The sequence below is a fragment of the Trachemys scripta genome, chromosome 1 (genome assembly GCF_013100865.1).
Source record: "Trachemys scripta elegans isolate TJP31775 chromosome 1, CAS_Tse_1.0, whole genome shotgun sequence".
In the NCBI taxonomy this organism is placed as follows: Eukaryota; Metazoa; Chordata; order Testudines; family Emydidae; genus Trachemys; species Trachemys scripta.
In genome coordinates, this window is record NC_048298.1 from 110,338,368 (window position 1) to 110,350,461 (window position 12,094).

At 42.4% G+C, this 12,094-nt stretch overlaps 1 protein-coding gene across 5 annotated transcripts in view; it reads left to right on the top strand.

Annotated features, from left to right (window-relative positions):
* CALD1 (caldesmon 1) overlaps positions 1-12,094 on the top strand; it is a 250,396-nt gene that overhangs the window by 208,381 nt on the left and 29,921 nt on the right. For 4 of the 5 annotated variants that reach the window (XM_034781588.1, XM_034781615.1, XM_034781597.1 and 1 more), the window contains 2 exons: positions 6,723-6,869; positions 8,621-9,038. In XM_034781588.1, coding sequence (XP_034637479.1) covers positions 6,723-6,869; positions 8,621-9,038 — 565 coding nt within the window. Of the gene's footprint in view, positions 1-6,722; positions 6,870-8,620; positions 9,151-9,213; positions 9,939-10,595; positions 10,680-12,094 lie in introns of all 5 variants that reach the window. The other variant, XM_034781621.1, reaches the window with a different exon arrangement.

Here is a 12,094-nt window from a genome sequence, read left to right on the forward strand (position 1 = left end):
GACATAAATGTAACTCTCACTGGCAACTTGTGCCTTGGCTAGATTTGGAAAAAAATTGATTGCATTTGTTTATATTCATAGTTTTGAAGTGTGTCTGTTACAATACAAAGTATATGCACAATAAAACATTAGAAGCATATGCAGTAGTAACTATAAATTGACAGAATATCAACAATAACTAGGGTTGCCAATGTTGTATTTAAAAAATAAAGGACTTTTTTCTTAACATTCCCTCCCCACCCCTTCTCCAGATATTATTAATTATTCTTCTTATTAAGAATAATTAATAAGCAGCACTCAACTACATTCGCTAGGCATATTTCTTGCTACTTTTTGCAGCATTCAGCAACTCCTGATCTTGTTGTACAGAGATGATAAAATAAGGGATGTCCCCTCTAATAAGGGACTGTTCGCAACTGTAACAATAACACAAAGGGAACTCCCCAACCTGTATAATAACAGACTCCATCCTCACTCCACCCATCCCCTCAGGAAGAGCCTAGACAGGCCTTTCAATGAGCTCTAAAGGCTAACTAACCCAGCTCTGATGGAGCAAGTTTGTGAGCGAAGGCTGGTGTCAAAGGTCTTCTACTGAAGTCCCTCCTCTGGCACCAGCCTCCAGCCGTACAGATCTACTGATCCACTGTCTTGGTGTTTAGATACTAATGTTCTACATGCCTTAGAAATAAGCTATGCAGATAGGACACATACCAGTACAGTACTTGGATGTATACACGGTCTGATCTCATTTCCCCTGCTGGAACACACAGAGAGTAAGCAGTCTCCAAGATGTGCAGGACCCAAACTATAAAACGCTTCAAGATAACAAAATGTTAGCCATTTGAAAATAGCTTACTGGATATGTGCAATAGAAAATTTTATTCAGCCTACAGTCGTGCATGTTTGTGCAGCTGGTTCAGTGTGCATTGGTTGGTAGAATGAGCATGCTATTTCCACCTGTGGCGGTATTTTCAAGGAGAAGAGAAAAAGGCTTAATAGTATATGGGGGACATGCTGTGGGGAAGGAAGCTGGACCATTTACAAAAATTCAGAAACCTTGGGGAGGTGAGATTTGTTTTGAAATTGTTTGCACCCCTCTGACTTCCTGCAGCCAGAATCTCTGCTCAGACGCACAGGTATCTCTTTCATTCTCAGTTTCCCCTCTCTAGTGGAGTAGTGAGACCAGCTTAAGTTGGTCACTTCCCTGTCACATCTGGATTCCTTGGCAATCTCCACAGTTAAGACACCTATTTTCCAGCTTTTGCCAACCACTGGATGAGGTTCATGACAAGTTGGGTTAGGCGATTGCTGATATTTATTAATATAGTTTAAATTATAACCCTGTAAGGATTTAGAACCATCAGGTTCAGCTTATAACTAATCAATGGAACTACATGTTTTCATTGCAACCTTCTTCTGCCTCCCCTTCCATTCCCTGATGAATTCCCCACATTCCCTCCTATTCTGTAATTGCACCTTGTATTAAATAAGACCATAAGTTCTTTTTAGGGCAGTGACCATGTGTTCCTATGTGTTTGTACAATGCCTGCTACAGTGGGCCTCCCATTTTGATTGGGACATTTCAGTGCTACCATAATATAGATATATTACTATTATTACTTTTATTTAACATGAGAGCTGGGCAACATTTTTTAAAGAAACTCTAAACCAGAAAGCCTGGGATGAGTTTGAGGTTTGAGCTGATTTGTGATTCCAAGTGGAAACCAACTGAAGCTTGATGGTATTGAATGGTTATGGCACAAAAGCGTTCTAACCTTGGCTGAGATTCCCATTCAGTATTTTAGCTTTATTCAAATCCCAAACTCAAAATAAAACGCAGAGGATGCAAAATCTTTATGAACCAAAACCTGAGAAAGTTTGTGTGAGCCTGTATAAACCAAAACCACGAGTTTCACACATAGCTCTAGTCACAGATCTGTCACAGAAAGTCCTATGGTGAAATCTTGGCTCTTTTGAAGTCAAAGGGAGTTTTGCCATTGACTTCAATGGGGCCAAGATTTCACCCCCGGAGGTTTAAAAATTATTCCACCTGTTCTGCAGGGACAAATGTCTATTTTTGCAGGAACTCAGTGTTAATTAATAAAATCCACATTGCAGAGTAGGAAATGTCCTGTGGGGCAAATGGAATTTTTGGTTTCCAGTATTTCACATGCACTGTAGTAAGGTATTATAATAGTAATAAGGTCTTATTACTAATGATTAACAAGAGAGCTATGTTAACACGCTTCAGGACTTTGACACAGTTGAATGATCATAGATTACAATTTATTTTCCATGTCATAAGCATAGAGAGTTTAATCAAAGAAGCAGCCAACTCTCTGCTCTTTTCCTATCATCACTTGGATAAAGAGCGCATCATCTTTGGTAGAGAGGCAGGAGGCAGTTTCCAGCCATCTTCCTCTCATCTGAATGTTTAATAAGATGTATCAGGTGTCAGAAAGTGTGGAGGACCTGTTGAGTGCAAGCTGTTTTCTCACTGCTTAATATAGCAGAGTAGCTAACGGAATACAGAAACTTACCTGGAAAGAAAAACACATCTGCAGAACGTGACAAATGGATGTAAGGTTGGTTAAGCGCAGTTTGCGTGGATTCAGCATATCAAAATAGCTCTTCAAGGGTGGATTATAGAGAAGTAACAAAGGTCATTATGGTTATCAAATAACCCTCTCTCAGATATGTAGCACTGAGGTCTGGGCTTCTTTATTTTGTTATTTACTATTTGCATTAAAAGTGTGCTAGATGATGGACAGCATAAATGCAAAAACAGGGTTTTTGCCCTAAAGAGCTTCTAGTCTAATTTTAGATGTGATGCAACTAGTGAGAGGACCAAACAGTGGGGGAGAAAGTGTGATGAAGGACATGGGTTACTGCAGTCACATCACATCAGTGAGCACATAGTTACTCATGTATAGTGGGTGCATGTATTGGTGGTTCCGCTGGAGATGTTTATGTACTTTTAATGGTAAACTAAGGATATGTCTACACTGCAGCGTAAGCCCAGGCTAGAGGCCAGGCTCAAGCTAATCTCCCTTGCATCTACACTGCAATTGCGCTAACCCAGGGCTCACACCCAGGGTCCCACGACTCTGGAGGGCTGGAGGGGCCAAACTTGAGTTAAGCCGGGACCCAGGGTCCAAGCCCTATTGCTTTGCAGTCCAGACGTAGGCTCACTTGACTTGGAATCAGCCAGAAGTATCCCACAATTCCATGGGACAACTTCTTTAGTCCTCTCTATCCCAACAATCTGCAATCCACTCTATTGAGAACAGAAGCCACAAACACACACCCCTTTGCCAACTGCAGCAGCTCAGGTCGGCGTTGTCCCATTCTCTTCTGATCACCGATCTGCAAGCACACTATCAGAGAGCCTCTTGAGTTTGCAATGGAGAACGAACCAATCAAACCTTTTGTAAAGTGAGCTGCTTCCTGGTAATGTGCAAGGTGGGCAGTAAAGTTTTCCCACAGTGCACCACGATCCTAGGGCTAAAACGGCTACATTTCAGGGAGGGGGCATTAGGGACTCTGGGATATGGTTATTTTGACTTGGGTCTGTGCATTGTAGTGTGGACACCAGAGCCCTAGGTTCAAGCATAGGTTAGAAAAGTCTTAGCATAGAGTTAAAATACAGTGTAGATACACAAACCAGGGTTCCCTAACATGAGTCAGCTGATAGAAGTCCCACTAACCCTGGGCTTACATTGCAGTATAGACATACCCTTAGTTGCTTCTTCATGCATCAGGGAGGAAGAGAGATTTTAGGAGAGATTTGAGACAAGGTTGGTAGTATTTGCGAATTGAATACAGGGGCGCTGGAACAATTTGTATAGTGGGGCTGCTGAGAGCCATTGAGCCAAACTGTAAACCCTGTATATGATGGAAACCACTTCAAGCTGGGGGGTGCAACAGCATCACTACTTCCAGCACCTATGGCTGAATATGGACGGCATTTCATGAATACAGGATAGTGTGGAAAAAGACATGAGAGGCAGGCGTGGGAGAAGGAGCTTTGTAGTCAGAGGAATAGATTGTCAAGTGCACAAATGGTACTTAGATGCCTTACTCCCATTGATTTTCCTATTGTCTAACTCTCTTTGAAGGCCAATGGGAGTTGAGCATCCAAATTGAAAATCTATCCCATAAAGGATTCCAGAGCAATTTTCTTAACACCAAGGTTGCTAATTATATTATCCCTAGCTATTCCCTCCTGCATTTTCAACTGGAGGAATTTTTCCTCCTATTTTAACTGTTGCACAGTGTGACTGGTTTGTAAAGGCTGCCATGTTTTATTCCAGAAATAGTTGCATTTCTGAGATGAGTGAAGCAGCCCATAGAGAGACAGCCTAGAAAGTAATTTGGGACATTTCTGGATAAAATATGCTACAGAAAACTAAGATACTATTAGTAATTATTGCTATTGCATCTACTAATCAAACATTGAGGAAAAGTAACGAATTCACACACATACCAACATAAAAGTTAATCTTTGCGTGTAGCATCTGATATCTGATAGTTGCATTGTTTTTGTGCATGTACCTATATACTGTAGGCAAGCTATTCGGTATAACATATACAATAGGTGCACTTAAAAGTTACTACCACTTTGAGGGATATTACTAGTTTTGGGGGGTTTTTTTACTCATTATTTGTATTATAGGGGCCCAAGAACAGGAAACATAAGTTTTGCCCTCATCTGACATATGTAGCAGGTTAAGGATATTTTGGTTTCCTTTTTAACTTTCGGGTGGATTGGTGATTTTCAAAAAGGGCATACGGGGGTTTCTTCACTTTGCTGTGTATGAGCCTTCTGTTTGTGCATAGAGGGAGGAGTAAACAACTTCATCATCTTTTAGGGTCATGGTTTAGACATCACACTAACCATGTCTGGTGGAAACTGACTCACCCATCCTCATTGCCCAGCTGCCAGAGGCTAAACACAACACTCCTTTGTCAAAGTACTGTCAGAGCCACAATAGAGGGCTCTCACAGCTGGAGTTCTGACAGGACTAAAAACATGTAAGGCTCCATGCAGCCAGAGTCTTTCATTGTTAAGTGGTCCTTTTGCAATCAGTTTATTCAGTGCATTTGTATTGCAGGGGGTCTGCCTCCAGGAACATAGTTAAGACCCCATTAGTTTGTTATTGCTTTCACTTGCTTTCCATTTTAGAACTAAATGAATAGTTGGTATCCCTTTAAATTAATGGCAAATGACAATGGCTTTTTTTCTGTCTTCCCTGCCCCTTCTCTCCTGCTTTGAACTCCCCTCCCAACCTTGCCATGATTTGTGGCCACTGTACTTCACCCACCCTTCACTTTCTGTGATGAGGACTTTTAATGAAAAGGAGAAGTTAAAAGCTCTTGTGGGGAGGAGGGCATGAATCACAGAATCATAGAAATGTAGGGCTGGAAGGGACCTGAAGAGGTCATCTAGTCAGGCCTCTGTGCTGAGGTAGGACCAAATATACCTAGACCATCCTTGACGGGTATTTTGTCTAACCTGTTCTTAAAATCCTCCGGTGACAGGGATTCTACAACCTCCTTTGGGAGCCTATTCCAGTGCTTAACCACCCTTATAGTTAGAAAGGGTTTCCTAATAGCTATCTTAAATCTCCCTTGCTGTAAACATAGCAATTTATTTCTTGTCCTTCCCTCAGTGGACATGGAGAACAATTGATCATCATCCTCTTTATAACAGCCCTTCACATATTTGAAGACTTATCATTACTCTCCTCAGTCTTCTATTCTCTAGACTAAACAAGCAAAGTGTTTCACATAGGAAAAAAAATCAAATCCACAACTACGAAATGGGAAATAACTGGCTAGGTGGCCATACTGCTGAAAAGAATCTGGGGGTTATAGTAGATGACAAATTGAACGTGAGTCTACAATGTGATGCAGTTGCAAAAAAGGCTAATATCATGCCGGTGTGTAACAACAGGAGTGTCGTATGGGGGACCCAGGAAGTAACTGTCTCACTCTGCTTGACACTGATGAGACCTCAGCTGCAGTTTTGTGCCCAATTCTGCGTGCCACACTTTAGGAAGGATGTGGACAAATTACAGAGCGTCCAGAGGAGAACAACAAGTCTTTGCTGAGGCACAGTGTTGGTGAGAGGGACATGGGGAGAAGTTTGCACTGCTGCTATGCTTTCACAAAGAGTAAGACTGATAGGAAGCTAACATATGCCAAACCAGATTAGGCCACTGGTTTAATCAAGGAAGGTATTCTGCTTCCAACAGTGCCTAATACATAATGTTTCTGAAGAAGTCATCCCTTCCTCCACCCACTCATTTTCACAGCCTGTTGTGCAGTGCTGGACGTAGGAGAAAAGATCCTTCCAGATCCTTGCAGGCAGTCAAATTACTTCACTTACTTTAGCATTCTAAATGAGAGGCTTATATCTTGCTTCCCTTTCAGTTAGGATGAATTCCATTGTAGTAATCTTCTAGGGGAGATGATCACGCTGGGCTTTCAGCCTTGTGTCTACACCATGGTGGTCTGATCTGGAGCTGTGATGTCAAAGAGAGCACTAATTGAAAAAGCAAAGTAAAATTTTTGCATAAACTTCTGTATTTGACAATGTCCCTTTAAATCACATAGCCAGCACCACTGAAGGCGTATTTTGGATTGCACAAATCATTCATAAAACATATGAATATATATGGTCTTATCTTTATTAACCCCTTTCAAATGATGCATTGCAGACTAGCCTATCAAAGAAATGATGATGATGAGGAAGAAGCCGCCAGAGAACGCCGTCGACGGGCTCGACAGGAGAGGCTGCGGCAAAAGGAAGATGATGATCTAACAGGACAAGTGACAGAGAAATCAGAAGTTAATGCCCAGAACAGGTAAGCTTCTACTCCGTGGGTTGTGTACAGATGAATTGGCAGAGTTTTCAGTCCAGGGAATGGATATATTTAGAGCATACACTTCAAGTTTTAGAAATTAAGATCCAGATTCTGCCAATCTTACTTTGAATAAGACCTTACTCTGTGAGAAGTCCCACTGGTATCAAAGGAACTGCTTGGAGATGAAGGTACTACTCATGGTGAGCAAAGGTGGAAGAATTGGGCCTTAAGTATTTCTATCATTAGAATATATCTTTGTAAATAAATAAAATCAGAGCAAACCTACAATTATAATAAGATGTTTGTTCATAACCTTTTCAGGGATCAGTAATATTCGTTATTGCATCAAGTGATAGGTCAGATCTAGACCTCAAGCTGAAATTCACCTCCACTAGCTCCCATGTCTGGTAGATAGAACCCTCCTTGCTGAGCAGGGGAAAGTTTGGAAAAAAGAGATGTTCTTTGTTCATGGATGCTCACCATTTTCCTGTGCAAAGCAAAAACATCTGGAAAGGGAAAAAATGAATATAGAAGAAGAACAATACCACAGAAGTTTGAAGGAGCCTAGATCCCTCGGGAGACTGGCAATGGAATCCAGTACTGGTACCGATGGCTGGACAATGGCATGTATGAAACTAGGTTGGTGGACCAGTGTCCATATCACAATTGCATTTTTCACTAATTGCGCCCTCACTTGCAGGCAGTCTCAGCACAGGCCATTTGTACAGAACTGGGGCATAGGTGGGCATGCCTAGCTGTCATAGCTGGGCTCGTGGCCACCAGCCAAGGATGGCCACGAGGTGGAGTCAGTGAGCAGGGATCAGAGTAATCGCTAGAGCTGGGATTGGTAAACAAGAGTCAGAGTCAGGCTGGGGTCGGAGACCAGAAGTAGTACCAGGATGGAATCGGGAGGCAGAGTTAAGGTCAGGCTCAGGCTGGGGTCAGAGACTGGAGATCAGGAAGCAAGGTGCTGTCCTAAGTCACAGCTGACCAAAAGTCCATGCTGTTGCCCAGATAATTTCCTGGGCCACCCTCCAGGGTTAAATAGTGTGCTTGGCCAATCAGAGTGCTACAATGTGATGTCACTCTAGACAGTGCTTCTTGGATAGGGTGCTGTATGCTTCCGAGTGGGAATGTGGCAATGTCAGCTGTCCCAGGCTCTGGGGACTTGCATTCTAATTGCATGGATCGTTATACCATCACTGGAAAGAAACAGCCATCTTCCCATTAGTAGAGATGTTCCCATTGAAATACCTGTGTGTTTTGCTTGAGTAAGGACCTCAGACTTTGGTCCTATATTAAGAACTTTTAATTAATGAGACTTCATGTTAAGGGAAAGAGCTAGCAGCTTTATTGAACACATCAAGCCAAGATGAAGGTCTCCACAGAACAAAACCCAAATATTCCTCAGGGCTGTCTCTAGTTCAGTTGTTGCAAGGCTCCAGGGACCAATCTAATGCCTACTGAAGTCAATGGAAGTCTCTCATTGACTTCAATAGGTGTGGGATCAAGTCCCTATTCAGGAGCATGGAGGAAAAGCTTTCTCAGTCATCATTATTATGAAACACAAATTCGTTATAGGCAGAAATTCCATAATTATCCCTGGGATTGTTTTGATAAATCTTTAAAGTATCTGACCTATCCCATTCTAGAGCCATGTGATAATGTTAATGTATTCTATTTCTGGAAAATAACTAAGCAAATGCTTTGTTATGGTGCTTGATTAATGCAAAGTTGTCACTTCTGTACAGTGTGGCAGAAGAGGAGACCAAACGTTCTACAACAACACTAACAAACACTCAAGGGGAAGGGGAAGATGATGCTGCATTCTTGGAGAGATTGGCAAAAAGGGAGGAAAGACGCCAAAAGCGTCTCCAGGAAACCCTGGACCGTCAAAAGGAGTTTGACCCAACAGTCACAGACGAGGGCTTGTCACTACCAAGCGGGAGAGAGATAAACAATGTGGAAGAAAATGAGACCATGGGGAAAGAGGAAAAGATTGAAACCCGCCGAGGACGTTACGAGATAGATGAAGTCGAAACTGTCACTACATCGTACCAGAGGAACAACTGGAGGCAAGATGAAGAAGAAGAAGAAAAGAAAGAAGAAAAAGATAAGGAGGAGGTGCAGGAGGAAAAGCCAGAGCAGAGAACCATAGAGGAAAATCAGGTAGAAGTAACAATAGAAAAGAAAACAATAGACAAAGAAGAGGGACCGGTGGTATTAGAAGTAAAAACCCTAGATGTCAATGTAGAGGAACACAAAGCAGAGAATGATATGGGTGTCCTACGGGTAGGGGAGCCCAGGACAGGAGTGGAGGCCATAAATCTAACTTTAGTTCTAGATCATGAGAAGCTTAGGAATGAAGAAGAGGAAAAGGCTGAGGAAGAAAAGAAGAGAACAGAGGAAAGGGAAAGGCTTGAGGCAGAAGAGAGGGAGAGGGTTAAGGCAGAGGAACAAAAAAAAGCTGAAGAAGAAAGAGCGAGAATTGAGGCAGAAGAGAAAAGAGCAGCCCAGGAAAAAGAAAGGATTGAGGCAGAAGAGAGGGAGAGGATTCAGGCAGAGGAGGAGAAGAGAGCAGCTGAAGAAAGGGAGAGGGCAAAGGCAGAGGAGGAGAAGAGAGCAGCTGAAGAAAGGGAGAGGGCAAAGGCAGAAGAGGAGAAGAAGAAAGCAGAAGAAAGGGAGAGGGCTAAGGCAGAGGAGAAGAAGAAAGCAGAAGAAAGGGAGAGGGCTAAGGCAGAGGAGGAGAAGAAGAAAGCAGAAGAAAGGGAGAGGGCAAAGGCAGAGGAGAAGAAGAAAGCAGAAGAAAGGGAGAGGGCAAAGGCAGAGGAGAAGAAGAAAGCAGAAGAAAGGGAGAGGGCAAAGGCAGAGGAGAAGAAGAGAGCAGCTGAAGAAAAGGCTAAGCTAGAAGAGGAGAAATTAAAGGCAAAACAAAAGGTAGAAGAGAAAAAAATGGAAGACAAAAAAGTAGAAGATAAACAGGTAAAAGAGAAGAAAATAGAAGAAAAACAGGTAAAAGAGAAGAAGGTGCAAGAGGAAAAACCTCAAACAGTCTCCCTAAGAAAACAGGTACAGTAAACATTTTGCACCAAACTGATGATGCCTGTGATTTGTGAGAAATGTAATGCAAAAAAAAAAAAAAAAATTGGACTGGAATTTACTCACAATTCTGTTCCTGTGTTTAAACTACTAACTCTGTTTCATCAATATTTTATTTCCTTTTTACTAAAGCTTCTTGCTCCTACTTATCAATAATGCAATGCATGGCACACTTACGCTTCCCCACCCTGGCTCTGAGATCCTGCAAAGGAAAACCTTGCATGTCAAGATCTCTGCACAATTTACCGCTGCCTTTTCCTGTTGCTTTAAGCCAGCCCAGTGCAATAATGCCCGAGGGATGGAAAAGCACAATTGGACACAGGAGCTATGTGGGCACCTGGGAAACGCTGTGTGAAGAACGCTGACTAGAAATGTATGTTGTTTGAAGCAAGCACAGCTGGGGGCGTTCTCTGCTGGGATATGTGTACATTGGCACGCGAGGGAGAAGGAAGCGCAAAAGTCCAGAGGGGGTATGGGAGCACAGTCCCTTGCGAGGGGAAGAACAAGCACAGCTGCACATGGAGATGTGGGCACAGCAGCACAAGACGGGTATGTGAGCACAGCTTTGGCAAATGGGAATGGACAGGGCTTGTTGTAGAATGACATTTTCATCTTAAAAATAAAAAGGGGGAAGAAAAAGAGGTTAAAGTGGAAGCTAAAAAAGAAAAGTTACCAGACGAGAAACTTCAACCCACCTTCAAAAAACAGCAGGTAATTATGATCTACAAAAATTGATGCTATAAGGAAATGTTCACGAATGTAAACTAATTCAGCATGAGCCCTTAGCGTAAAGGCCCGAATCAGCAAAACACTTAAGCACATGCTTCACATTAAGCAGGTGGATAGTCTCATTCATGTCAGTAGGGATGGGACTATTCATATGCTCAATGTTAAGCATCTGGTTAAGTATTTTCCTAACTGGGGCCTTAGGACAAAATCCTGTTTGCCTTACTTAACATGAGTACCCCAGTGACTTCAATGGGACTCACTCAAGTAAGTGATGCAAGCAAGATTTGGGCCCTGGAGATGAATTTCTCAGGATTGTACCAACTAATCATCCTTCCCTGGTTTCCTCTACTTTACTACAAACTTTACTCTTGTGACTGAGACCTACTTTCATAATAATCATGGATGCTTCCAGGTCCCTTTGGCCACTTAACTGATCTAACTAATGATTTTTCTTCCCCCAAATAATCCAGTGCCTAATTATATAAACCTTGCAGACCCAAGATTCTTTTTTTGTTTTAAAGAGAAATTCTACAAAATTTACTGCATTGCATTTCTACTGTAAACACAGGAGCTGGTGCCATGGTGTTTTACTGTATGGTAAGTAAATAAGGTTGGGAACCATTTACTCCTCAGATTTGTAATTGGCAAACAGGGAGAGGTGCTTAGTCTTTGTGCAATGGACCCGCTTTTGGCACAATCCTGTGAAGTGCTGAGTGCCTCAACTTCCATTGACTTTAATAGAAAGTTGAGGGTGCTCAGGGCCTTGCAGGATTGTGCCCCTTTGGGCTCAAGCACATCCATGTGGTATAAAGTAAGCCATAGCCCCCCTGGATGGATATTTAGTAAAGGTGGGGTGACCTGCCTGTGTATCTGCTTGGAGAACCTGAAGGCCAGATCTGCTGCTGCTGTAAATCAGTGCCGCTCCATTGAAGTTGCCGATTTGCACCTGCTGAGGTTTTGGCCCAATATCTTGGGTGTAGAAAAGCAGCTAGTGGAACTCAGCCTATTACAGGTGATTATCCCACCCTGAGGATCAGGCCTGATAGCAAATGATGCTACAGACTTTTCTGGAGTGCAGTGCCCAGTTTCAGACACCTCAATTGAAGATGGACATAGGTGAGATTGAAAAGATCCAAAGAGGGCAATGAAGAGGGTAGAAAAATGTTTGTAATTCATATGAGGTGAGATTGGTAAAACTAGGATAATTTAGCCTGCAAAGGAGAATAGTTAAAGGATTCTTCATGTTGATTCTTACGACAGTGAAGGTTAAATTAAAAACTGAACAGTCAGGCTGATTGCCTCACAAAACCGAGCAAAGAGTTATTCAATGAAATGAGGGCAAGATTGGGAGTGACCAAAAGATGTTACAAACTGATGACAGTTCATTAGAGTTAGTG